The sequence below is a fragment of the Podarcis bocagei genome (genome assembly GCF_964188305.1).
Source record: "Podarcis bocagei genome assembly, chromosome: 10".
Lineage (NCBI taxonomy): Eukaryota > Metazoa > Chordata > Lepidosauria > Squamata > Lacertidae > Podarcis > Podarcis bocagei.
In genome coordinates, this window is record NC_138135.1 from 2,107,652 (window position 1) to 2,133,435 (window position 25,784).

At 46.2% G+C, this 25,784-nt stretch overlaps 3 protein-coding genes across 7 annotated transcripts in view; 2 read left to right on the plus strand and 1 right to left on the minus strand.

Annotated features, from left to right (window-relative positions):
* LOC308595743 (uncharacterized protein) overlaps window positions 1–4,080 on the plus strand; it is a 19,658-nt gene extending 15,578 nt beyond the window's left edge. The window contains exon 12 of the mRNA XM_081210422.1: window positions 3,941–4,080. Coding sequence (XP_081066548.1) covers window positions 3,941–3,955 — 15 coding nt within the window. The 3' untranslated portion in view covers window positions 3,956–4,080. The remainder of the gene's footprint in view (window positions 1–3,940) is intronic.
* LOC308595592 (uncharacterized protein) lies at window positions 1,516–11,550 on the minus strand. 5 transcript variants are annotated; one of them, XM_081210014.1, is made up of 7 exons: window positions 10,623–11,550; window positions 8,940–8,968; window positions 6,557–7,021; window positions 6,292–6,373; window positions 5,934–6,016; window positions 4,157–4,283; window positions 1,516–3,254 (listed from the first exon to the last, which is right to left on the minus strand). In XM_081210014.1, the coding sequence occupies exons 1-7, from the start codon at window positions 10,867–10,869 to the stop codon at window positions 2,149–2,151; spliced, it is 2,139 nt and encodes a 712-aa protein (XP_081066140.1). In that variant the 5' UTR covers window positions 10,870–11,550; the 3' UTR covers window positions 1,516–2,148. The 5 variants fall into 5 exon arrangements, with proteins under 5 accessions (XP_081066140.1, XP_081066142.1, XP_081066141.1 ...); XM_081210016.1 differs by lacking the exon at window positions 8,940–8,968 and having other exon boundaries at window positions 6,557–6,975; window positions 10,623–11,549; XM_081210015.1 differs by lacking the exon at window positions 8,940–8,968 and having other exon boundaries at window positions 6,557–7,017; window positions 10,623–11,549.
* Window positions 11,551–13,462: 1,912 nt separating this feature from the next.
* Window positions 13,463–24,776, plus strand: LOC308595717 (uncharacterized protein). The gene is made up of 3 exons (XM_081210367.1): window positions 13,463–13,621; window positions 16,819–16,963; window positions 22,972–24,776. The coding sequence occupies exon 3, from the start codon at window positions 23,320–23,322 to the stop codon at window positions 24,562–24,564; it is 1,245 nt and encodes a 414-aa protein (XP_081066493.1). The 5' UTR covers window positions 13,463–13,621; window positions 16,819–16,963; window positions 22,972–23,319; the 3' UTR covers window positions 24,565–24,776.
* The last annotated feature ends 1,008 nt before the right edge of the window (window positions 24,777–25,784 follow it).

A 25,784-nucleotide genomic window follows, 5' to 3' on the forward strand; every position in this document is an offset into this window, starting at 1 on the left:
GGTCACCCAAACTCACCATCAGATCACATGTTTGTGGCCACAGCATGAGGCACAAAAATGATACATCCATTGTTTCATTCAGAATTCCCCCCCCCTTGTTTTCCTCCTCTAAAAACGATGTGTGTGTCATGGTCAGGTGCGTGTTATAGAGCGAAAAATACAGTATGTAACCTCTACAAAGAATACAACGCATCCATAACTTAGAGAAACGGGCAGCTCTATAAAGGTAGAAAAATGACAGAGTTACGATTTTCATCTCAAAAGGTTTGTAGAACTAATCCCAGCCTCCATCACTTGTATGAAAAATCTGTAGAATATCCCTGTCCCCATATGCAGGGAAGAACAGAAAAAGGCCTTCTACTTGTTACTCTTCTTTGGGAGATGCTGGCAGGACTCACATATTTAAGAGTGAAGTTGGGAATTCCTTATTGTGGAGCAGTAGCCCTTGGTGATATATATTTTGTGTGACTTTGCATTTTGCTTTTATATCACTACCCTGTGCATTGTCGAAGGATCCTTGCAGAGCACAGGGGTGGGGGGCTGGCTTTGCAAACCTGAGCCCAACTCAGCCGGCAAGGCTAAACTGTCGGGGGGGGGGGACTTTCTGGCAGAGGAACAGTCTCCCTCGGAAGGTGGTGGATTCTTCTTCCTTGGAGGTGTGGTGTTTTTTTTAAAATAATATTTATTAAAATTTCACAAACAATAAAGAGTTTCATAGTTTAAACATAAAAAATAAAAACAAAGAATAACCCTAATAAAAGAAAAGAGCTACAAATATACAAAAACAAAACACGTGAAAAATGCAAAATAGAAAAAAGTTAAAAAGAAGAAAAAAAAGAAAGAAATCAATATTTTCATATCTTATACTTCATTTACTAGTTTCCTGACCTCCTCACACCTCCCTTTTTGTATTCCAGTTCAGATATTTAATTCAGCAAGTTCTTACCCTCTGTCATTTGTCCTTGCTCAACATCTTAACCTATTATAAATATATATTTTCCACCATTATCAATCCATATTTACATACTCTTGTTAATCTTTTTACCAATACCGCATTGTTTTCAATCCAACATCTCTTTAACATTCATTACTTTTTCAGTATTTCTGCAAGTAGTCTTTAATTTTTTTCCAATCTTCTTCCACCACCTCTTCTCCCTGGTCTTGGATTCTGCCAGTCATTTCCGCCAGTTCCATGTAGTCAATCACCTTCATCTGCCATTCTTCCAGGGTGGGTAGATCTTGTGTCTTCCAATACTTTGCAATAAGTATTCTTGCTGCTGCTGTAGCGTACATAAAAAAGTTCTGTCCTTCTTTGGCACCAATTGGCTGACAATGCCCAGGAGAAAGGCCTCTGGTTTCTTCAAGAAGGTATATTTAAATACCTTTTTCAATTCATTATATATCATCTCCCAGAAAGCCTTAATCCTTGGGCACGTCCACCAAAGGTGAAAGAATGTACCTTCAGTTTCTTTACATTTCCAACATTTGTTATCGGGCAAATGGTCTTCCTTGGAGGTTTTTAAGCAGAGGTTGGGTTGCCATCCTGCATGGAGACTTTAGCTGATATTTCTGCATTGCAGGGGGTTGGACTAGATGACCCTTGGGGTCCCTTCCAGCTCTACGATTCTATGATTCTAGGGTGCTTCCACAGCTCTTAAGCAGGCCAGGATGAAGCACACACACACACACACACACACACACACCAAGGAGCCCATGTGTGTCCTGCTTGGCTCTTTGTGAGATGCCAAGCGTGTGCTCTGGCTCTGCAAAGCCCTCAAGCAGACGGCGAAGAAATACTAGTAAAGGAAATGGAGCGAACGATGTCAGGCTGATGTTTCAGCTCTGCTCACAAGAGGCCTCCTCCTCTTCCCTGTGGCAAAAACAATACTGAAGGCAGCAGTTACGGGTTAAAAGCTTGACCTGATTGGCTACAGGTTGCCTTTGTTGGTGGGATAGATTTCAGTGCCTCACTGGTCAGCTACCACCTGCCTTAAGCCAGGTTGCCCCTGTTCAGTAAAGCGTTGACCTGCTACCACCCACCTGCTCCTGTGCTTGGAGCTCAGAGCACCACTCAACGCATGGACTGAAATTCTGCACTAGGCAAGTGCTCTTTGACAGAGGTGGTGGGCTCTCCTTCCTTGGAGGTTCTTAAGCAGAGGTTGTCTGGTCCTCTGTCATGGATGCTTTAGCTGAGATTCCTGCATTGCAGGGGGCTGGACTAGATGACTCACAGGGTCCCTTCGAACTCTGCAATTCTACAATTCTATTATTCTCCCTGCTGTGGATTTTTTGATGGGTAGCGAGATTGGCTCTCCTGCTGAACCTGTTTCCACATTCCGGGCACTGATATGGTTTCTCCCCAGTATGAATGCTTTGATGGGAAGTGAGGTGGGAGTTCCGACTGAAGCTCTTTCCGCATTCCAAGCACTGGTAGGGTTTCTGCCCTGTGTGGATGCTTTGATGGGAAGCGAGACTTTCCTTCCGACTAAAGCTCTTTCCACACTCTTGGCACTGAAATGGTTTCTCCCCACGGTGAATACTTTGATGTCGGCGGATGTTTGCACTTGTAGTAAAGGTCTTCCCACATTCCAGACACTGGTAGGGTTTCTCCCCTGTATGAATTCTTTGGTGGTACGTGAGACTTTCCTTCCAAGGGAAGCTCTTCCCACATTCCAAGCACTGATAGGGTTTCTCCTGTCTATGAATTCTTTGATGGGACGTGAGATGGGAGTTCCGACCGAAGCTCTTTCCGCATTCCAAGCACTGGTAGGGTTTCTCCCCTGTATGAATGCTTTGATGGGAAGTGAGATTGGAGCTCTTATTGAAGCTCTTTCCACATTCCAAGCACTGATACGGTTTCTCCCCACTGTGAATTACCTGATGTCGGCGGACGTTTGTGTGTATGTTAAAGCACTTCCCACATTCCAAGCACTGATAGGGTTTCTCTCCTGTATGAGTGGTTTGATGGGAGGTGAGACTTCTCTTCCGAATGAATCTCTTCCCACATTCCAAGCAGTGATAAGGTTTTTCTCCTGTATGAAGTCTCTGATGGGAAGTGAGACTTTCCCTCCGACTGAAGCTCTTTCCACATTCCAAGCATTGATAAGGTTTGTTCCCAATGGGATTTCTTTGATGGGAAGTGGAATGGGAGCTCTGGCTGAAGCTCTCTCCATACTCCAAATGTTGATACGGCTTGTCCACCGTGTGAATTATGTCATGGTCTCCCTTCTTCTTATTTTCCCATTTATCATCACCTGAAATGAAGAAAAAGATGGATTAGAGTCTCAGGAAGAAATGGGAGTTCCCAATTATGGAGCAATGCTCATTAACACTTGTGATACAGGGAGTTAGATGGAAAGTCTTATTCCAGGGTTCACGGCCTTTGATTGCTGGCATTAACAGAAATACCTATGAGAACCTGAGATTCGAACAGCCTGTCTCTCTCCTGGGATAGATATTGCCCAATCATGGAATCTGCTCCAACTCCAATAGCTGTCCTCTCTTTAGTCAATCAAAAACAGACAGAAGCAAAGAAGAAAAAAGCAGTTCAGACCAGCCTGATCAATGTCTAAAAAGAAACAACAGGAGGAACAATATTAACAGACAAAATAATCAACAGCCCCCCATGCAAGGTGAGTTGTGGGGTGTTAGCATTGCATCCCAGATGCTGCAAGTGGCCCTGTTGATTTCCATCAAAATCGGGGAGGCTTTGTTGGGATATTCTGTTCCACCTTAAGGACAGACGTGTGGAATTGTTGTATGTCACATGTCTGTTTACACTCCAGCACAGCTTGCTGGGAACTTCTGTTTGTGTATATCTTTTGCTGTCTTGCTTTGGACACGAAGGAGATCAGACATGTTTTCCTTTTGTCCTGATGTAGCTGAATAAACTGCTTGTAAATATGCTCAGACAACTTCTCCTCCTGCTTCTGTTGCGTAGTGTTTACTCTGCTGAGTAGCGTGCCCCAGCTTCTGAAGCTCGGGTCGCAGATGCTGCATCAAGGATTGGAGATCGCCTGGCACAATGGCCGGTGGGCTGTAGCCAGCGGGGGGCCTGCCAATTGCCCGTTTCCTTGGTTGCATGTCAACAGGCTTATCACAGAGAGGTATGTGTGGAATTTCCGAAGAGATATTATGATCCACAAGGGAGCCTTACTGAGAGAGGCCACGATCCCGTGATTCTCCTCCATGACTTCCTTATGCAGAGCTCTCTGGTCAGGATCCAGCAACGCCCATTCCTCGTCTGTGAAATGAACAGCGACATCTTCAAAGCACACCGAACCCTAAGAGAGAAAGAGAAAGGTCCTCCTCTTAGTCAGAATGAAGATGATCTACTATAAATTGCTCTATTGCTTTCTGCTGTGTTGTTTTAATGGGATCGTTTTGCTGCACATTTTAATTGTGGGTGTTTCTTTAAATATCTTAATGGAATTATTTTAGTGTGCATTTTAATGATGGACATTAGCCTTAGTGTAAATGGGGGAACTCCACAATGTGTTCCTCAAATCACTCTGTCTCTGCCAGCATTGCCGCTCTCCTTTCCCTGTGTGATCTTTTGGAGGAACCTGATACCCTGAAGTCAACTTTAAGAGAAACACGGGGGCACAGGAAGGAGGAGGAGATTGGGGCAAAAGCCCCACCCATTCCGTAACTCTTGGGGCTGGTTAGCTGAATCCTGGCCCCTTTGTGGGATGTAATCCACTGGGAGCAGTCAAATACAACATTCCTTGTTTTGCTAGAGTGGACATGCCGGGGAAGTTGGTCCAGTCAGTTGAACTTCCTGTTCCTCCTGGCCTGGCGCATCCTTCCTTGCATGTGACTAGTGGGTGGGTGTGACCTTCCCAGACCTGGGAAAAGGCCAAGGCATGCTGCCTCTCTCTCTCTTTTCCATCTTCCTTTCGTCCTGCAAACTTCCTGGACTGAACTGTTGGCTGCCAGCCAAGCAGTCCCCCAGGTCATCTCCCTTATGGGGTAATCCTGTTTTTATATGCTTGCAACTTTCAGCCTTAAGTCTGCCTTCAGGAATCACACTGTGCTCTGTCTGATCATCAGTAAACTTTCTTTTTATTGCTTATGAAGAAGACTGTGCTGCATTTATTCAATTAGGAAGGAAAATATCAGAACACACTTCAATCTGGACAAGCCAGATTGAATTGCTTATTGTCTTAAGAAACTCACATGAGTTTGCAACCAGTTTTCTGCTGTGTAAAGAGGGAATGCACTCTGCTTGCTAGCGCAAGTTAGGAATCATATTTTAAAAAGGTAAAGGTAAAGGACCCCTCACAGTTAAGTCCCATCATGAACGACTCTGGGGTTGTGGAGCTCATCTTGCTTTACTGGCCGAGGGAGCCGACATTTGTCCACAGACAGTTTTTCCGGGTCATGTGGCCAGCATGACCAAGCTGCTTCTGGCGAACCAGAACAGCGCACGGAAACAGCATTTACCTTCCCGCTGGAGCGGTACCTATATATCTACTTGCACTTTGATGTGTTTTCGAACTGCTAGGTAGACAGGAACAGGGACCGAGTAACGGGAGCTCACCCCGTCATGGGGATTCGAACCGCCGACCTTCTGATCGGCAAGTCCTAGGCTCAGGGTTTAGACCACAGCGCCAGCCGCGTCTCTGCAGGAAGGATATTAATAAACAATATATCCTCTCCTGCCGCCCTGAACATTCCCACACACTTTTGTATGGTGTGTAAACTGCTTAGAAGCCTGTGTTTGCATTTAATAATAAATCTAGAAATAAAACTGCAAACGACTGGTGAATCATATTAGCAACATTCAGAAGGTGAGATGGCTGTTCCTTATTCCCAGCACATAAGCCTTCTAAAACAAATAGTTCAGGGCAGATTTGTTAAGAAAACGAGAGATTTGCTTGGGTCTGGAGGGACCCTGTCTGCCCCTTCCCCACAATACTCATTTCCCCTACCCCATCTGGTTCCACAGCCGTTGCTCCTCCTTCACCACCAGGAATAGATGGAAGAGGAGGTCTTGCTGGCACCATCTCGTTGCCTGCAAGAGACAGAGGTAAGTGGGAAGCCAGGAGTAGATGCTTTTCTCAGAGGTTAAACACTACATATCAAACTACAAATGGGCCTTTGAAAAAGTCTTGCCTGCTGAATGGATTATGACATTTGCACCCATTTCATATTTTAGTTGTGTTAAGAATACATCTCCCTCCTTGGGGCTCTTGGACAATATTCCCCCAAAAGATGAAAAGAACCCATGTGTCTGTTTTGAAATCCACAGAATGGAACCAAACAGAGAAAAATCTTATTCCTCCTTACCCAGTGGCTTCTCTCTGGTGTCCAACAGAGTCCTTTCAGTCTTAAAGGAATCCAGACCCATTTCTGCAAACAGAACCTGTCTCTGAAATAGCAACAAGGATTCAGAACAGAAAATGGGGAGAAAGATTAGCAATGACTGAGGTGAAAACCTGAGGGGTATCCAATCTCATTCCTTGGATGCTTTCCAAAAAGGGGTGGGCCATTAGTAGAAAATTTAGGGAGACTCTCCCTCATGTTCTGAGCTGCTTAGGAAAGTCTCTCTTACCTGCTTCCTCTCTTCCGCCTGACTCAGGAGGAAACCTTCGGCCAGGGCCACTGCCTGGGAACTGGTCTCCGCTCCGCATTCCCTCACCCAACTTTCCATCTCCGGTGGAAGGACAGCCAGGAACTGCTCCAAGATCACCAGGTCCAGCATCTCAGCTTTTGTGTGCCTTTCTGGCTTCAGCCATTGGTGGTAAAGGTTGTAGAGTCGGCTGCAAACCTCTCGAGGTCCTTTGGCCTCCTGGAAGCAGAACTGCCTGAACTGCTGGCTCTGAGCCTCTGAGTGGAGAGTGTCCTCCTCACCCAGGATCTTCTGCACAGAGTTTTCCCAAAATGCCCCACTGTTCCCTGTTTTGATGGCATGGCCTCTTCCTGCTTCAGGCCCAGATGAGTCTTGCTCATCCATTTGTGGTCTCAGGAAGCCTCCAAGAGAGATGAAGGAACCCCTTGATCTTCTGCCAAGTTCTGTCTGTCCAAATTAGAGGTGTCAGCAAATTCTACAAAGCTTGTACATTATTCTGCAATAAAACTGACTGTCAGGAAGAAAAAGAAGTAAACCTCTAGCCCAGGCATAGGCAAACTCGGCCCTCCAGATGTTTTGGGACTACAATTCCCATCATCCCTGACCACTGGTCCTGTTAGCTACGGATCATGGGAGTTGTAGGCCAAAAACATCTGGAGGGCCAAGTTTGCCTATGCCTGGGCTAGCCCTTCTAGAAGGAAAGTGACTATGCATAATGTGCTGGCAACTGCAGGGATTTCTGTGAGATGAATCAGCTGTAGATATACCTGCAAATTTATTGTGCTAATTTTGTGTTATACACATGACATGAGAAGACTGTCAGTATTTATTTAATATTATTTGCTTAATTAAAAAGAATTTGGTGGAGGCAAACGTAGAGTGAGCACAGCCTCTGGTAAGAAAGAGGTGCAGCAATTTAAAAACTTACAAAACACTGGATAACATTAACAAATATGGATATTCTAGACCTGGAGGGTCATCATAGCAGGTTTAGTTGCAGGCATATTTATGGTATGAGAAGGCAAAAGTACATAAAGGTTTTTTGAATCATCTTGTAAGAAAACCAATCTATATGGTATGGGAGAAATATAAAAATTTATTAGAACAGAAAGCACCCTGGTGGCTTTCCCCACTAGAAACAATATCCTTGAAAAAATTAAATACCAGAAACGATTGGGCAACATATAAAAATTTGTTAACGGAAGTAGAAAAACAGTTGAAATTGCAAAATTTTGAGGACATATGAAATTTATTAACTGATTGGTTACAATATCACCAACTAGATGATATAATTAAGATGGATAAAAAGAATGGATTTAGTAATGAAATCTCAAGGTTTGAAAAAGAATTGTTAGAGAATAATTTATAATTACTTTCTAAAATGTACAAACTAATTTTAGAATGGTATACAAAAGCTGAAGAAGTTAAATCTGTAATAATACAGTGAGCGATTTTGGGTACAATGTAGATTTCATCATGGGAGAAGTTATGGAAAGATGATCTGAAATTTACAGCATGTTGTGTGTTGAAAGAAAAATATATATTAATGATGTACCTTTGGTATCTAACTCCCAGTAAGATAGCAGAAATGTATAAGACAGCTACAAATATCTGTTGGAAATGTATGGAAAAAGAAGGCCCTTTTTATCATGTGTGGTTGACAGGGAAGGTAACAAAAGCATTCTGGGAAATGTTTAAAATAACTTTTATTTAAAAAGCCAGAAGTTTTTATTTTAGGAAATATAGGTGCTAAAATTCCAAGGGAACAGAAAAGATTGTTTATGTATGTGGCGACCGCTGCGCGGATGTTCTTGGCCCAAAGATGGAAAGAAGACAAAGTCCCTACCAGAGAAGAATGGCAGCTCAAGTTGATGGACTATGATGAAATGGCAAAAATGACCCGAAAAATAAGAAATCAAGAAGACCAAAACTTTAATAAGGAATGAGGAAAATTTATAACTTATCTTAAAAAACCATTGTAAACAGTGCGATTTCAATAATAGTTGTAATGTAACGAGAACTACGGATACAACAGAGATACAAAAATTCTGAATTATTGCAAAAGATACGGTAGGAAAAGTTTAACAATAAGGCCCACAAGGGGGAGGAGGAAAGCCCAGGGGATTTCGTGGGAACCCTGTGTTCCTTTATATAACATGTTGTGGTGTGAGTGTAAATTTGTATATCACAAATTAAATAAATAAATCTGGGGGGAAAGTTACAAAACATGCAAAGAAATGAAGCACCGGGATATGGGCTATGAGACATTTTTCAACATCTCGTTGCTACCAGCGCTTCCCCTTTCTACCCTTCTGGCATAGAAGAGACCACACACTTTGGTAAGTGAAGATGTTTTTTTACTTACAAACTTTCCAAGTTCAGATTCATGCATATCTCCATGCAGCAGCAAGAAAACACAGGCAGAAATCTTGGGTTACAAAACGGAACAGAATGTTTCTGAACGCATGGCCTGGCCTTAAAGAGGTCAGCTACGTCCTGTCTGGTCAAGTTCTCATGGTAAAAGGGGCCAAACAGTAGAAGGCAAGGGAGCAAAGACTTTTCCGGGATTCGTCATCAAAGGTCTCCCTGCAACTGGGACTCTGAAGCCTTGCGTCGCCCTCTGCTCCTCCGCCAACTGGCCTCGTCCTCTTTCAAAGCCACCCCGGTTCCAGAGGCTTCAGTGCACATTGCATGATGGAAGGACTTTCCTTTGGGAGCCCTCCATCTGTCAACATCCACTCTTTCTTTCTGGCACAGGGTTTTGTTTGTTATAAGAATTTTAAGGTCTTTGCTATATAATAAATGTTCATAAATGTACCAAGCAAACACGTGCATAAATATATAAACCACATGTCTGAAGCAGCACAGGAAGACAGTCCTGAAACCATTTTGACCCCCCCCCCCAGCTGGCCAAATGTTTCTCTGCAAGGAGGGAGGAGGTGGAAAAAACACCTTCCTTGTTACAGGAATTTAGTAATCACCATTTCAAAGGAATGGCCAGACTACCAGGAAAGACAATCAGATAAGGCATTATCAGAAAACCTGGCAGGCAGGAAAAATAATTTAAAAATAATAATAATTTATTATTTAAACCCCGCCCATCTGGCTGAGTTTCCCCAGCCACTCTGGGTGACTCCTGATCGAGTGTTAAAAACAATACAGCATTAAATATTAAAAACTTCCCTAAACAGGGCTGCCTTCAGATGTCTTTTAAATATAGGATAGCTGCTTATTTCCTTCACATCTGAAGGGAGGGCGTTCCACAGGGCGGGTGCCACTACCGAGAAGACCCTCTGCCTGGTTCCCTGTAGCCTCACTTCTCGCAATGAGGGAACTGCCAGAACAACAACATTCAAATTTCTGTTGTAGACCACCTTTTCTGTGATGTAGGTATGATGTTTGTGGAGGGTGGTATTGGGTCACACCCCTTCTGTGATGTATGAATGATGTATGGAGGGGTGGTCTTGAGCTCCAGGGCAGGGAATTTAAAATGTCTATATAAGGGCAGGCACACCTTTGTTCTGGGTCCTCCTCCTTTCCTACGTGTAAAGGGGAGCACCCTGTTGCAACAGATCAATAAAGATCAGGCTTACTAGCTGCTTTGCTTCTCAATATTCTCTGCTTGGCCTCTGTTCTTTTCTCCTATCAATAGGGAACCCAGGTAAGGACTCTATAAGGGCTCTTGGATACCCCAGAAGGGGAAAAGGGCAGATTTTGTTTACAACACGTTTCATGTCGGAGTGTTTCCGTGCGGCTGCAGCCTCCGTTCATAAACGCGACTGATCCATCAATCTGACCGGGGTTCATTCCCATGCGTTTCCCGCGCCGCCCCCCTTCGACCCAAAGACCCTCCCCAAAGGGTCCAGTTGCGCATCCATGCAAAGGAAGAGCAGAGTTCCTCTTGCGACCTCGCCCCTCCCTGGCAGTACCCTCCGCTCCTTGACTTGGGGGTCCCCCCCTTGCAGGCTCCCCACATGCACTCTCCCCTGTAGCCCTGGGATACCCCCCCCCAAATGCACCCTCTGGGAGAGAGAGAGAGGAGACTCACCGGATCCCAGCAGGCGCCGCCGGGGCAGCATTGGCAGGGAGAGACAGAAGCGCCCCCTTTTTTGCAGGAAAAGTCTGGGGAGGCGGGGAGGGGCTTTTGCTCTGGAGGACCTGCCCTCCCCGGCTTTCTTTCCTGCCCTCTCTAGGAATCCAGCTCCTTTCTGTTTAACCCTTGGCAGGCCGGGGGCACCCAGCTCTCCCTCTTCTCTCCCTCTCGAGGGCAGGAGTCCCGGAGGAGCCACGCGCATGGCGCGCAAAGCACCCAGAGATGCTTTATTTGGGGGACCCTCCTGGCCGGGGGCTGAGCTTCCCCCTCCCTGGCCTAGAAGCCGAAGGCAAGTGATCTCCGCTGTTACGGAAATTACGGGGGCGGGGGCGCATCTTTAAAGTTGCTAAATGTTACAAATATTATGCCTGAATGTATCCTTTCAACTTGACAGCTCAGGGAAGTTACCTAGCTTTAAAAAGAATATAAAATCATCTCCTTTGCCAGTTTCCTCCATTCCAAAGCTATTTTCCCCTTGAAAAAGGACTCCAGGAAGTTTCCAGAGGTGACAATTGCTGGGCTCATTGTTAGCCAAAGGAAACCAAATCTCATCACCTGACTCACCTCAGGCTCCAGACATGAAAAGGAACTTCTATTGTACTTTTGGGTGGTGGGTACTTGTGACATAATTGTCTATGCTCATCTTATACTTGTGTGTTTCCCTAACACATCTGTCTATGCTAATGATGTGTAACCCTCCCCTTTTGTGACATGACAGTGATGTAGCAGTGATGTAGCAATGATGCTGTATGAACTGTATTCTGGGATATGGTAGGAAGGTTTTAAAAGTCCTTGTCACCCCATCCTCGGGGTTCAAAATTCCTCCTTGAACCTGTTGCGCAATAAACTTTGGTCTACAGCTATTTGCTCCGGTTGGCTGGACTCCTTCCTTTATTCCGCAGGGACCCGCAGGGCTCAGCCCGACGAGCTGGGGGACTGAGCAGCCTGGCACCTAGATTTTTCTGTAACACCCCCCCCCCCAAAGAAAGGCTCAACATCCACGCCCATGGGTGCCTGTGGCCAGCCCAAACCCTGGAGCATCTGCATCTCTGCCCCAGCTTGAAAGTTAGGGGCTGCAGTGCTGGCGAAGCTTATCTCCCCCTCCCCGTCCAGACAGAGGAATGGCCTTGTGGGGTTGGACAAGAGAGTCCCATCTGGGTGGTGTGGAGGGGGCAGTGCGGGGGCTTCCAACTGTAAAGTAGGGAGGGCCCTCCTGAGTCATCTAGTTGAACCCCCAGCATAGCAGGAATCTCAGCTAAGCATCACAGGCAGGGGGCCATCCAAGCTCCCCCCACCCCACCCAAGGAAGGCACTCTCCCCACCGACTGTGCCAGACTGCCCTCTCAATGGCCCCTCCTGGCACACTTTCCTGTGGCCAACGACTCTTCCCCAGGGAGGGCATCTGAACAAGAGACCACCCCCCTGTAGGGTGCTGTGTTGATGTCCGCCAGGCGGAGGAAAAGCAAAGCAGCTGCGCATTGGCACCGAGGGCTCCCAGACTTCAGCCAGTGCCCTCCAGGTTTCCTGAGTGCAGGCATCGTGCTGGCTGGCACTGAGGGGAACTGCAGGCCAACCTGCCTGGGGGGCACCTGCGTGGAGATGGCGGTGCCAGGGAGAAGAGCAGCAGGTTCAGGCAGAGGCTCCTAAAGGCTCTGCCCAGTTTCTTGGCGTGGAAGATGTGACCAGCCAGCAGGGGCTGGGGCTGCAGCAGGGGGCTGGCCCCTGTTACCCAAGGTAAAGGACCCCTGGATGGTCAAGTCCAGCCAAAGGCGACTATGGGGACTTACTTCTGAGTAAGCGTGCATCAGAAGGAACGGCAAATCCCTTTGAACCGCGTAGGGGTTACTCCTAAGTAAGTATGCATCAGGCAGGGCTGTAGAGTGGTGCTTCCAGTTTGCACATCTCATGGGATTTAATGTCTTGCCATTATAAACGCACGGGGATAAGTGCATTTATAGAGACACATTTCCACAAAACACCCAAACTCCAGCATGTAGCCGCAGGTGATACAACAGGAGCCTTTCTGCAAATGGCCTTTGCAACACAACTCACTGGGTGGTAACAAAGTACACACATTTGCCTCCTTGCAACGTAGCCCCGTTTCCTCAATGAATCCACCCATTTCTTGATGAAATAGAACTTCTGCCAGGAAAACCTGAGCTGAAATAGTAAGGAGAGCAAAACAGCAGCCCTGTCTGCCCCCCGTCAGCCCCCAGACTCCCCCAGTCACGTGGCAGGAGATTCTTCCTGAGGCCCCCCCCCCACGTGAGATGGGTATGACATCATGGATGATTCATATGATCCATTGATGATCCACATGATCCAAGCAGACTGGGCGAAAGAGCAGATCTCTAGGCCTGAATGAAAGGGGTCTGCGATGATGGATTCTGGAGTCAAGAAATCCGCCCTTTCCAATGATCTCTCAGGCTGGCCGGGAAAAGGCAGCGAGCAGGAATCCTCAGGCATCCCGATGGACAGACCTGTCATGTTGTCAAAACACGAACTCGGAGTCTGATCTGATTTAAATGCAGAACTCATTTTGTGACCTCGCTGTTGGATTGTCGGGATCAGCCCCTCCCCCCTCTCCTGATCCCCAGAAGGAAGACCGGGGGGGTGTTCTACTCCTCCTTCTCTCCCCCCCCCATCCGCTCAATACTTTTCCTCCCCTCCCGGCACATCCTTCTCTCATCCCGCCCACACAATCCCAAATCACACCCCCAATACATTGCTCCTCCTCCTCTCCTCCTCCAATCCGGTTTCTGCTCCAGAAATGTGGGGCGGGCAGCCCCCCTCCCAACCTTTCTGCTTCTCCCGGAAGTGGAGCTTCCACTCCAGATTGCTGCTCTGCCCCAAAGCTGGGAGGGGGGCGCTTTCTGAAAGGGGAGGGAGGAGGCAGGGGACCCCCCCCCCCGTGGATGTTGCAGGAAAGGAGAATCGGGAGCGAGGAGAAAGAGGTAAAGGGGTCACGGGGGGGGGCGGAGAGGGAGGGGGTAAGGACCCAGAGACCCCCGCCAGCTCCCCCAAGCGCCCCCCAGGGGGCTTTCCTCGCAGGGCGAACCCCTCAACCGTCTCCCCTGGCTCTTCGCAGACAAAAGCGGCCCATGAAAGGGTTAAGGGGCGCGAGAGACGCCTGGATAGAGACCCCCTGTCCCTCCCATGTTCTCTTGGGGGGGGGCGCCTCCGGCTGGAGAGATGGGGGCGCAGTGTGTGGGGTGAGCAGAGCCAAGGGAGCCTCTGGATGCAGGGGAGACTCTGGAGAGAGGGAGGGGGTCAATGGGGGGAGGGAGAGGAGCATCCCTGGGGCAGGGAAGGGCAGCATTGGCGGCGGCGGGGGGGAGATATCGCGTCTCCATTGTGGCAGCTGCGGGGGATCTCTGGTGGAACAGCCTTGGCCTCTCTCTCCCGCCCAGTAATCGACCCCCCCCTCAAGGCGACCAGAGAGGGATCCCTGGAAAGTGGGGGGTCCTGTCCCCCCCTTCCTTCCTGCAATCTCCATCCTCTTCCTGCCCCATAAGCCCCTGCCCTGTCCAGACACAGCGATTCTGCCCAGTCCATTCCTTGGTCCCCTGGAGAGGAGAGGAAGTCCAGAGGAAGAGATGTCAGTATTTGTAAAAAGAAAAGAGAAGGTTCTGGCCTCCCTTGGTCGCCTCACCCTGGTCCTTGGGCCCTTGTCAGCATAAAAGAGTCCACGAGAAGAGCATCCTTGCAGAGTACTTTCTGCTTTTACAGTGGTACCTCGGGTTACAGACGCTTCAGGTTACAGACGCTTCAGGTTACAGACTCCGATAACTGAGAAATTGTACCTCATGTTAAGAACTTTGCTTCAGGATGAAAACAGAAATCGTGCTCTGGTGGCACAGCGGCAGCAGGAGGCCCCATTAGCTAAAGTGGTGCTTCAGGTTAAGAACAGTTTCAGGTTATGAATGGAACTCCGGAATGAATTTTTAGCCATGACAAGAGAGGAGGGGGGAGGCCTTCTCAGAAGCGGCTCTTGGTTTCCGCAATCCCACCCAGGAAGCAGCCAGAAGCCTTTTCCTCTCTCTCAGGCTTCCATCTTTAAGCGTCTTTTCCGCTGAGTTGGTCTTTAAGGTGCTACTGGAAGGAATTTTTTTATTTTGACTATGGCAGACCAACACGGCTACCTATCTACTACTTTTCCGCTGAGGATGAGGATAATGTACACCTGTCCTCAGAAACAGGGGTGCAGAGTCCATGGAATGGCTCTCAGGATTGATACGGAAGTTGCACCTCAAAAGCATTTCTGTTCCTCTTATTCTTTGTAGGCAATGTCAGAGTGACTGACAAGCTGAGATACAATCCTTCAGCATCTGATGACAGCGACTGCATGAATCTTTTGTCACGTGACAAAGACACATGAGAGCAGAAGCAGCCAAGCAGGCTGGGAAGTGCAGGGACTGCACAGTCATTTGGGCCTCCTCAATTTATTCAGGCTTAACTGCTAACTGTGGAGTCATTCTGACATGTGACGTAGTAGCCAGTTGCACTTTGTGCTCTCTGTAAGATTTCAGCAAGAGTCTGTCTGTCTCAGCCGTGAGCAGAGTCTGTATGCAATCTCAGTCAAACTGTTTGGAACCATGTGGTTTATGAAGAAGCTTCTTTTAATTCAGTAAAGCTTTTATTCTTTAAAACTCTGCATTATTAATTTACGCTGCGTGTCATCTTCCCAGTCAAAGGACCCCTTTTCAGGATAGACAGTGCCTGTGGCTGGAGGCTCTACACACCGGGTGTGCCTGTGGAGGCCAAAGACTGCCAGTATTAGCACAGGTGAGGTGTGTGACCTCCCCAAATTTACAGATTGTATATGAATGAGAAGTCGTGGGTGGGATTACAGCAACCCTGTGATTTTCTCCAGCTATAACATTTTGTGAGCTGATATAGCAGTACGAATTCCAAAATAACTTTTAAAAACCCCACAAGATCATCATCATCATCATCATCACATTTATACCCCCAGGCCTTAGTTTGCCTCCCCATGATCTAGAGAAAACACCAGCTTTGAATCATGCAGCGTAAAACTACCAGAACCTTCTTGAACCGATAGGTTAGGAATTATTGCTGTACTTAGATCCGTACTTTTCTATGTCTGTACAATTTAGCAGAGTAACATTCTCCCTTTTAAACTTACAGCGGATGCATTTGCTCAGGCTTGCTAAAGCCTCTAAAATAAGATTCCTTGGTAATTTCCACTTTAGTCCCTCATAAAAAGACAGACGCGACACAATCTTCTATAAAAGTATAAAAAGAGTTTACTCACGCATTCTGTTCACAAATGGATCCCAGAAGGCGGTGACCCCCAGGCTGCACACCTGGTCCTTCAGGGGCACAGTTACCCCATCAGGACCAGGAAGGCTCCCACCCTCCCCCAGGGACAGTATTTCTGACTTGTCAGGATTCAACCTCAATGTGTTAGCCGCCATCCATCCTCCAACCACCTCCAAACAGACACACAGGGCATTCACCATCTTCACTAGTTCCAATTTAAAAGAAAGGAAGAGAAATGAGATTGAAAATGACAGACTATGCGGAATTGGATAAATTATCGTATTTTTCGCCCCATAAGACGCACCGGCCCATAAGACGCACCTAGATTTTTTTGGGGGGGGGGAAATAAAGGGAAAAAAATTTATTTCCCCCCCAGGTGCGTTGCGCTACACCAGGAGCATGGGGCGTGCGGAGCTCAGCGCGCCCCAAGCTTCTGCGTGCCGGCAAGGTCTCCGCTAGCGTGGGAGAGCCGGGCGCCTCTCCCAGGGCTAGCGGACCCCTGCGCTAATCCAGAAGCTTGGGGCAAGCTGAGGTCAGCGCGCCCCAAGCTTCTGCGTACCGGCAAGCAGTCCGCTAGCCCTGGGAGAGCCGCGGGGCTCTCCCAGGGCTAGCGGATCGCTGCGCTACACCAGGAGCTTGGGGCGTGCTGAGCTCAGCGCGCCCCAAGCTTCTGCGTGCCGGCAAGCAGTCCGCTAGCCCTGGGAGAGCCGCGGGGCTCTCCCAGGGCTAGCGGATCGCTGCGCTACACCAGGAGCTTGGGGCGTGCGGAGCTCAGCGTGCCCCAAGCTTCTGCGTGCCGGCAAGCAGTCCGCTAGCCCTGGGAGAGCCGCGGGGATTCACTGTTCTTCTCATCCTCTCTATCCACCAGTGCTTGACTTCAGGTGCAGCAGAATTGCCCAGCCCCCCAAGGATTTGAGACCCATCAGCTATCCTCACCTGGTTTTGCCAGCCGGTTGAAGCCATTCCTGGGATTGTGGCCCCTGATTCATCCTGACAGCTTCTGGAAGGCACAGGTGAGAGCTGAGTGCAGGGTGGGGACCACCAAAGGTACTACCGCTCCCATGACACCTCATGACATCATATAATAGCTATATTTGAGACAGAACCAGAATGAATTCCTGTCTCTAGAAATAACACAACTTCAGGCCATCAATAATTCAACACTACATATTCAAGGTTGAAGTTTTCACTAGTACAGTTATCCATTTGCCTTTAATATGCAGCTTTTTCAGTGTCACTTTAGGATGGGCTCGAGATCAGGCAGCCCATCATTATTATAATCAGAAAAGTGAGCAAAGTGAGCAAAATAAGAAGGAACAACACTTTGCACCTCCTCACAAACTGCTGCTGCAAGCTACCAAAATCTGCCTAACGGTTTGCCCCTTTAGAGGCAAGGTGATAAACTGGCATTATAAGAGTGATATAAGGAGATATCTAGCGGAGCTTCTGAGGGTAACCCCTAGCTCTGTTGACTTGAAGTATACTGATCATATTAGCAGCAGACCTCAGAGGCAGAGAGTGCTGCTCTCCTTTAAAACCAAAAAGCTCCCTGCACTTATTATGTCCTCAAGAAGCCTTCTAATTAACTATGGAATCCTTGCTACAAGAGTCTTTACCAATACCAAGACCTGCCCCCTCTTACCAAACTGCTTGTTCAAAAAGAAAGCAGATAAGTCTGAGGGTCCGCCAATTGCCACGACCCCAACTCCCCTGGCCGCAGATCTAATCAGCTGGATTGACGCCCCCCTGCCTCCACTGACAAAGGCTATACATCTGGAGAATTCTACGGAGCGTGAGTTACTTCTATCCTTCTCCCAATTGCCAAAACTGGAGCGAACAGAGATAACGGACAGATTGGACGAGTTGCTACTCTGTCTCCGTAACTCAGAAGATCATGCTCATGTAAATAAGATGAATTCCTCACCAATTGTAGATCAGTCTACACAAGCCCAAGTGGTACCTGTTTTAACGACCTTTGATTTGCAACCTGGCTGTACACGGCCTCGGGATGTCAAGCCCGGGCAGGATACAGTGGAAGATTCGACAACCCTCTGGTCAAACTCGGAAGCTGTGGCAAGACTGGATGCTCTTTTGGAGGCAAACCGAAAAGGATGCCTTCCACCTGCCTTACACTGCATGTTCCCTACAGCAACCGCAGATCCAAAAGGCCCACCCCCCTCAATCTTAGAGCATACTTTAAATGTAGAGTCTATGGACCTGTCGTTAAGTGATACTCCCGTGTACCAGAATCCATCCCTGCAGCTACCAATAATTAAGCCTCAATCCATGGCTGCTGCTGCGGTAAGTAGTGCTCGGAAATTGCCTGGTAAACAAGCTACAATCACTTCCTTCTTCCAGCCTATTGCCCCCCCTCGCCGCATGTATTCCCAGGTGGATTCTGCCGTGCTGGTTCCGCAAGGCCCAGCATGACTCGAAGGGGTGACCAGGAGATTACTCACTTTCTTATCCTGGAATGTAGCTGGCATTAAACCTAAGCTGATGGATCCATCCTTTGTCGCCTACATAAAAGGCAGTCATATTCTTTTGCTGCAAGAGACCTGGGCTTGTGAGGGCTTCTCCCTATCAGGGTATAAGGGCTTCTACCTGAATGCACAACAGAATTTACTATCACCTGGCAGACCACAAGGTGGGTTGGCTATCTTAGTTTCTTTGGCCTTAAATCTGCAGGTGGAACAAATCGACATCCAGTCGTCATCCATGCTGGGTGTAAAGCTACAAACAGCAGAGGAAGTGTTCGTGGTGATTAATGTTTATTTGCACCCAATCTATAAGAAAAACCTGGTGGACCAAAGATGGAGGGGAATTCAACTGACTCTTGAAACTCTCCTAGGGAAATACCCTGAAGCCACCTTCCTAGTTGCAGGAGATTTCAACGGCCGATTGTCTCACTCTGATAAATCATTTAAAGATAGGTAGCCGTGTTGGTCTGCCATAGTCAAAATAAAAAAATTCCTTCCAGTAGCACCTTAAAGACCAACTAAGTTAGTTCTTGGTATGAGCTTTCGTGAGCATGCACACTTCTTCAGATACCTTAAGAAGTGTGCATGCACACGAAAGCTCATACCAAGAACTAATTTAGTTGGTCTTTAAGGTGCTACTGGAAGGAATTTTTTTATTTTGATAAATCATTATTTGCTAAATATAATAAATATCCCTCACTACCCATTTTAACCTCAGACCTTTTACCCAGGAACTTTAAAGACAGTGTTGCTACATACGCAGGTTTTAAATGTAGACAAACTTTGATGGCTCTTAATTTTCACCTTTTAAACGGAGCTCTCAGTTCTGATTACCCTGCCGAATTTACTTTCTGGTCAGGCTCCCGAGCCTCTACCATACCATAGACTTTATTTGGACATCAGTAGACCTAATTCCCAAAATTTCCAACTTTAGGGTGGTAACAAGGCTGGAAAGTGACCATTTTCCATTAGAACTCTCTCTGACCCTGGATGGAGAATTGGCTACCTATTCCTGTGTGCCTATTACAAATAACCAGCTTCAGATGAGGCCCACTGCCTTAAAATGGACCGACAATATGGCTCAACGGATAAATGAACTCCTTTGGTCTGACCAACTGCAAGAGACAAGGGACTCCCTTAACCAGGCAGTTGAGCCACTGCCATTATATGACAATTTAGTAGAACCGCTAAAACCTTCGTGGCTAAGACCCCGGTAATGAATAGTAACCATTTCTCCCATAAAAAGTGGTTTGATGAGGAATGTAGGCACTTCAAGAACAACCTATATAATGAATTCTTGGCATATAGGGCATCAAATGACCCCGTACCTAGCAGTCACCTTATGAACCTCAAGAGAAGGTATAAAGCACTATTAAAGGAAAAGAAGCTTGCGGCAGAAAGAAATGATTGGAAGAACCTTCTAAAAGCTGCAGAAAATAGAAATCCCTCCTCCTTTTGGCACCAAATTTCTCTTTTTTTATTTTTTATTTAAATTTTTATTAAGAAAAAATACACAGATTACAATATACAACAAGTACCACAAGTACAAACATACAGAAAAAAAAGTTCCATCAAAAAGGAACAAGCCTCCATCAGGCTACAAAGTCGTCCCGTCAGGAGGACAAAATTTCTCAATACCTGGGTAGACCGTTGTCAAGGATAGAAACCCAAATTTCAGCTGACACCTGGGAAAGCTTCTTCTCCGATTTATATGCAGCTCACGCAGCCAGCGGAGCAAGGTTAGATTTGGCCCCCTTGCCAGAGTGGGATCCCGTTACCTGCTCTGAAGTGGAAACACTTATAGGCCAATTTGAGGCGGGCAAGGCACCCGGAGACGATCTTATTTCCATAGATGTTATTAAAGCCAACAAGGATTGGTGGTGTCCACCCCTAGCAGCTCTTTTTACTTATATAAACAAAACAGCACAATTTCCTCCAAGCTGGAACTCTGCACTGATTGTGTTAATTCACAAGAAAGGGCTGCACACAGACCCGGCCAATTTTAGACCAATTAGCCTGTTAAATGTTATCGGGAAGATCTATTCAAGTTAACAAATTAACGACCTGGATGGAAAGCAACAATATCATTGCAGAGGAACAGGCGGGTTTCCTCCCCGGAAGATCAACAACAGACCAAATCTTAATCCTAAATCACTTGGCCACCAACTACGCTGGCAATGGCCTAAAAGCCCTCCACGTCGCCTTTATAGACTTTAAGCAGGCCTTTGATCTAATTCCCAGGAACCAGCTATGGACAAAATTGGCAGCGACATCTATTGACCGCCGCCTTCTCCTGCTGATTATTAATTTGCATACAAATACCCTCTTGAGGATTAGGATAGATAGTAAGGGGCTAGTCTCCAATCTGGTTGCCACCACTAGGGGGGGTAAGACAGGGCTGTTTGCTTGCCCCTGCTCTGTTTAATTTCTATATTAATTCGCTAGTGGTGCATATGGCAAATGCTGATTTCCATCCACCAAAACTGGCAGGACGAGCCTTGAATGTCCTACTGTATGCGGACGATGCCGCCCTATTAGCTACCTCCTCCATCGGATTAAGGAGGATGCTTCGAGCTCTTCATGAATATGAGACCCAACACGAGCTCCAACTAAACTATGCCAAGACCAAAATAATGGTCTTTGCTGCTCGACTGAAACCTAATTTATGGTCAATTAATGGTATTCCTTTAGAGCAGGTCGGTTGCTTCAAATACCTGGGTCAGGTTGTAAGATCAAATAGGTCCTTCCTGGGGCACAGAGAATACATAGCCTCGAACGCATCCAAAGCAGCCCTGGTGATTAGAACCCTGTACTCCAAGACAGGCACAAACTGTCAAAGTTGCCTTACGACTCTTTAAAATGAAAGTCCTCCCTCTTCTGCTGGTGGGCATTGCCTTGGGCTCGCATAGGGATTTTGAAAAATTGGAATCTATCCAAACCCAATTCCTCAGGGCCATACTCAGGATCCCCCCCTCTGTGGCAGGTGCGATCATGAGACTGGAAACCGGTTGTCAAGCCTTTAGGTATGTGGCCCTGAAAGCGAAGTTATGGCTATGGCTCAAGCTCTGTTTCAGACTGATGTGTTTGGCCCCCTTGATTCTGAGGGATAACTTTAAATCTCAATGGGAAGGGGAGATAGTGGAGGAAGTGCAGAAGTGCGGGTTGTCCTCCCTTTATATAGAGTCCATGACGTATAGCCACGCAAAGGCGGTGATCGCTCAAAGATTAAGGGATATTGCCAGACAGGAGGACATAGCTCGTGTGAAACATGGGTTGTTTCTGGGGGAGCAGTTGTATTGGGCTGCTCCAGCTCGCTACCTGGCGGATATCCAATACGTGGAATACCGCAGACTATTTACTGCGGCTAGGCTGAATGTTCTTGACTCGGCGGTTCTGAAGGGAAGATATGGAGGAGTCCCATATGACCAGAGATTATGCCACTGTGCATTGGGTGAGGTAGAATCCACTGAGCTGTCCCATCTACAACGATTTAAGACAGTATCTTATAACTCCATACTTACCCCAGCTCAGTTCCCGACAAAGAGGAAAGCAGACAGCATATCTGCTAAATAAGTCTTCTGGGAAAACAACTTTGTCAGTGGCTAAATTTCTGTTCCTGGCACTCAAGCGTCGGAAATGTTTAACTGAAAGCCCTGGTGTGGGTTATCTGTGAGAGGTCTAGTACTGTGGCCCTACCTTATTTATGTACCCCTATGATGTTATAGTTTATAATTATTGTGTAATGTTTTATTTCTGACTATCGGTCGAATAAAGGAAATTGATTGATAATTCAACACTACATATTCAAGGTTGAAGTTTTCACTAGTACAGTTATCCATTTGCCTTTAATATGCAGCTTTTTCAGTGTCACTTTAGGATGGGCTCGAGATCAGGCAGCCCATCATTATTATAAGGAGCAGTGGGGGTCTGGGATCCCGATGTGCCAGCTGCTTTTCTTCTGCTTCTCCTGCTCTCTCCATGCAATGTGAGGCATGTAGATGGAGGTCCATCTCCAAGAACAGGAGCTTCCCTGAGCACCCATTCAGCTGACCCAAAGCACCAAGCCTTGTCACTAGTTCTCTGACTGACCCAGACCACAGTCCCTGTAGATGATGTAGGCCTGGGCCTCCCAAAATGGTCCACATGGACCTCTTGTGGCCAATGAGACTGTGCAGGTGATTCATAAAGATCTAGAGGTGGATGCAGGATTATGATGCAGAGGATGGGAAATATGCAAAGGAACGATGGACCAGAGAAAGAGAGGGCCTGTTCCCGGACAGAGAGCAGCTGCCTTTCCTGTGAGGAAACAATTGATTTGAAAAGGCTGTATTCCAAGATCATGCTGCTTTATTAACAATGATGAGGATTATGAAAGGTGGTGATGCATTACTATCATTTGATGACATTGCTTTTTCATTTCCAAAAAATTGGGAACATGGGTAGGAGGCGGGGGAATGTAGGAGATGTTGATATAAGAGAAGGGGCTAATGGCGCTTGATGTGCTCTCTTTCCCTTTGTTCTCTTCCTTGAAACCCAAACAGGATTTCCTTTCCTCCCACTCTGAAGAAGGTGATGGAGAAGACATTCAGAATTCCAAGGAATGGGGCACCTTTCGTTTCATGAGGAATAGAAATTAAAATGTGTGAAATGTGGGATATGCTTCATTGAATGAGGACACATAGCTCACATCAATGACTCCGAGAGGAGAAACCATTTAAAGGTATGGAGTGTGGGAAAAGTTTCACTGATAGTGGAAAACTTAGAACACATCAGCGGATTTACATGGACAAGAAAGGATTACAGTGCAGGGAGTGTGGAAGAACTTCAGTCAGAGAGGATTCCTCAATATACATCAGTGGACTCACACAGGGGAAAAACCATTTAAATGCATGGAGTGTGGGAAAAGCTTCCGTCAGAGTGGACACTTAAGTTCACATCTACGGATTCACACGGGTGAAAAACTTTTTAAATGCATGGAGTGTGGGAAGAGCTTCAGACAGAATGGAAAACTTAAATTACACCAGCGAAGTCACACTGGTGAAAAACCATATAAATGTATGGAGTGTGGAAAGAGCTTCAGTCAGATTGGAAACCGCAATATGCATCAACGGACGCATACAGGGGAGAAACCTTTTAAATGTAGGGAGTGCGGAAAGAGCTTTAGTGATAGTGGAAACCTTAGAAAACATCAACGGACTCACACAGGGGAAAAACCATTTAAATGTATGGAGTGTGAAAAGAGCTTTAGTGGTAGTGGAAGCCTTAGAATACATCAACGGACTCACACAGGGGAGAAACCATATAAATGTATAGAGTGTGGAAAGAGCTTTACTGATAGTGGAGACCTTAGAAAACATCAACGGATTCACACAGGGGAGAAACCATATAAATGTACAGAGTGCGGAAAGAGCTTCAGTGATAGTGGAGGCCTTAGAAAACATCAACGGATTCACACAGGGGAGAAACCATATAAATGTATAGAATGCAGAAAGAGCTTCAGGCTGAGTGGAGACCTTAGAAAACATCAACGGATTCACACAGGGGAGAAACCATTTCAATGTATGGAGTGTGGAAAGAGCTTCAGTCAGAGTGGACAGTTAAGTTCACACCTACGGATTCACACGAGTGAAAAACCTTTTAAATGCATGGAGTGTGGGAAGAGCTTCAGGCAGAATGCAGAACTTAAATTACACCAGCGAAGTCACACTGGTGAAAAACCATATAAATGTGTGGAGTGTGGAAAGAGCTTCAGGCTGAGTGGAGACTTTAGAAATCATCAACGGACTCACACAGGGGAGAAACCATTTCAATGTATGGAGTGTGGAAAGATCTTCAGTCGAAGTGGACACCTCAATAAACATCACCAGACTCACACAGGGGAGAAACCATTTCAATGTATGGAGTGTGGAAAGAGCTTCAGACGGAGTGGACACCTCAATAAACATCACCAGACTCACACAGGGGAGAAACCATATAAATGTATGGAGTGTGGAAAGAGCTTCAGTCGGAGTGAACACCTCAATAGACATCACCAGACTCACACAGGGGAGAAACCATATAAATGTATGGAGTGTGGAAAGAGCTTCATTCAGATTGGAAACCTTAGAAAACATCAACGGACTCATAAAGGGTGAAACCATTTAAATGCATTGAGTGCGGAAAGAACTTCAGTCGAAATGGAAACCTTAAAACACATCAACGGATTCACACAGGGGAGAAAACATTTAAATGTATAGAATGTGGAAAGAGCTTCAGTAAGAGTGGACACCTCAATATACATCAACGGACACACACAGGGGAGAAACCATAAGAATGCATGGAATGCGGAAAGTGCTTCAGTTTCTTTTCTTTATACACACACACACACACACACACACACACACACACATATATATATATATATAATATTTATTAAGATTTTTTGAAATATTACAGTAAAAAAGAAAAAGAAAAAGAAAAATACAAAATAAAAACAGTTAAAAACACACCTATTTTCTATTACTTATTTTCCTTTAGCTTATTTCCCGGACCTCCTCATACCTCCCTTTTTTGTATTCCGCTTCAATTCATTGGTTCAGCAAATCCTTACCATTAGATTTTAACCCATTTATAACCCTTTTTTCATATTCTCTTAAAGCACTACAGCTGGGAACCCTTAATTGCTATCCAACATCATTTTATCATTCATTAATTTTACAATATTTCTGTAGATAGTCTTTAAATTTCTTCCAATCTTCTTCCACCGACTCTTCTCCCTGGTCTCGGATTCTGCTAGTCATTTCTGCCAGTTCCATATAGTCCATCACCTTCCTCTGCCATTCTTCCAAAGTGGGTAGTTCTTGTGTCTTCCAATACTTTGCAATGAGTATTCTTGCTGCTGTTGTAGCATACATAAAAAAGTTCTGTCCTTCTTTGACACCAATTGGCTGACCATGCCCAGAAGAAACGCCTCTGGTTTCTTCAAGAAGGTATATTTAAATACCTTTTTCAGTTCATTATATATCATTTCCCAGAAGCCCTTAATCCTTGGGCACGTCCACCAAAGGTGAAAGAATGTACCTTCAGTTTCTTTACAGTTCCAGCATTTATTATTGGGCAAATGATAAATTTTTGCAAGCTTGACTGGGGTCATGTACCACCTGTATATCATTTTCATAATATTCTCTCTTAGGGCATTACATGCCGTAAACGTCATACCTGTAGTCCATAACTGTTCCCAATCAGCAAACATAATATTATGTCCAACATCTTGTGCCCATTTAATCATAGCAGATTTCACCATTTCATCCTGAGTATTCCATTTCAACAGCAAGTTATACATCTTTGACAAAATCTTAGTTTTGGGTTCTAACAG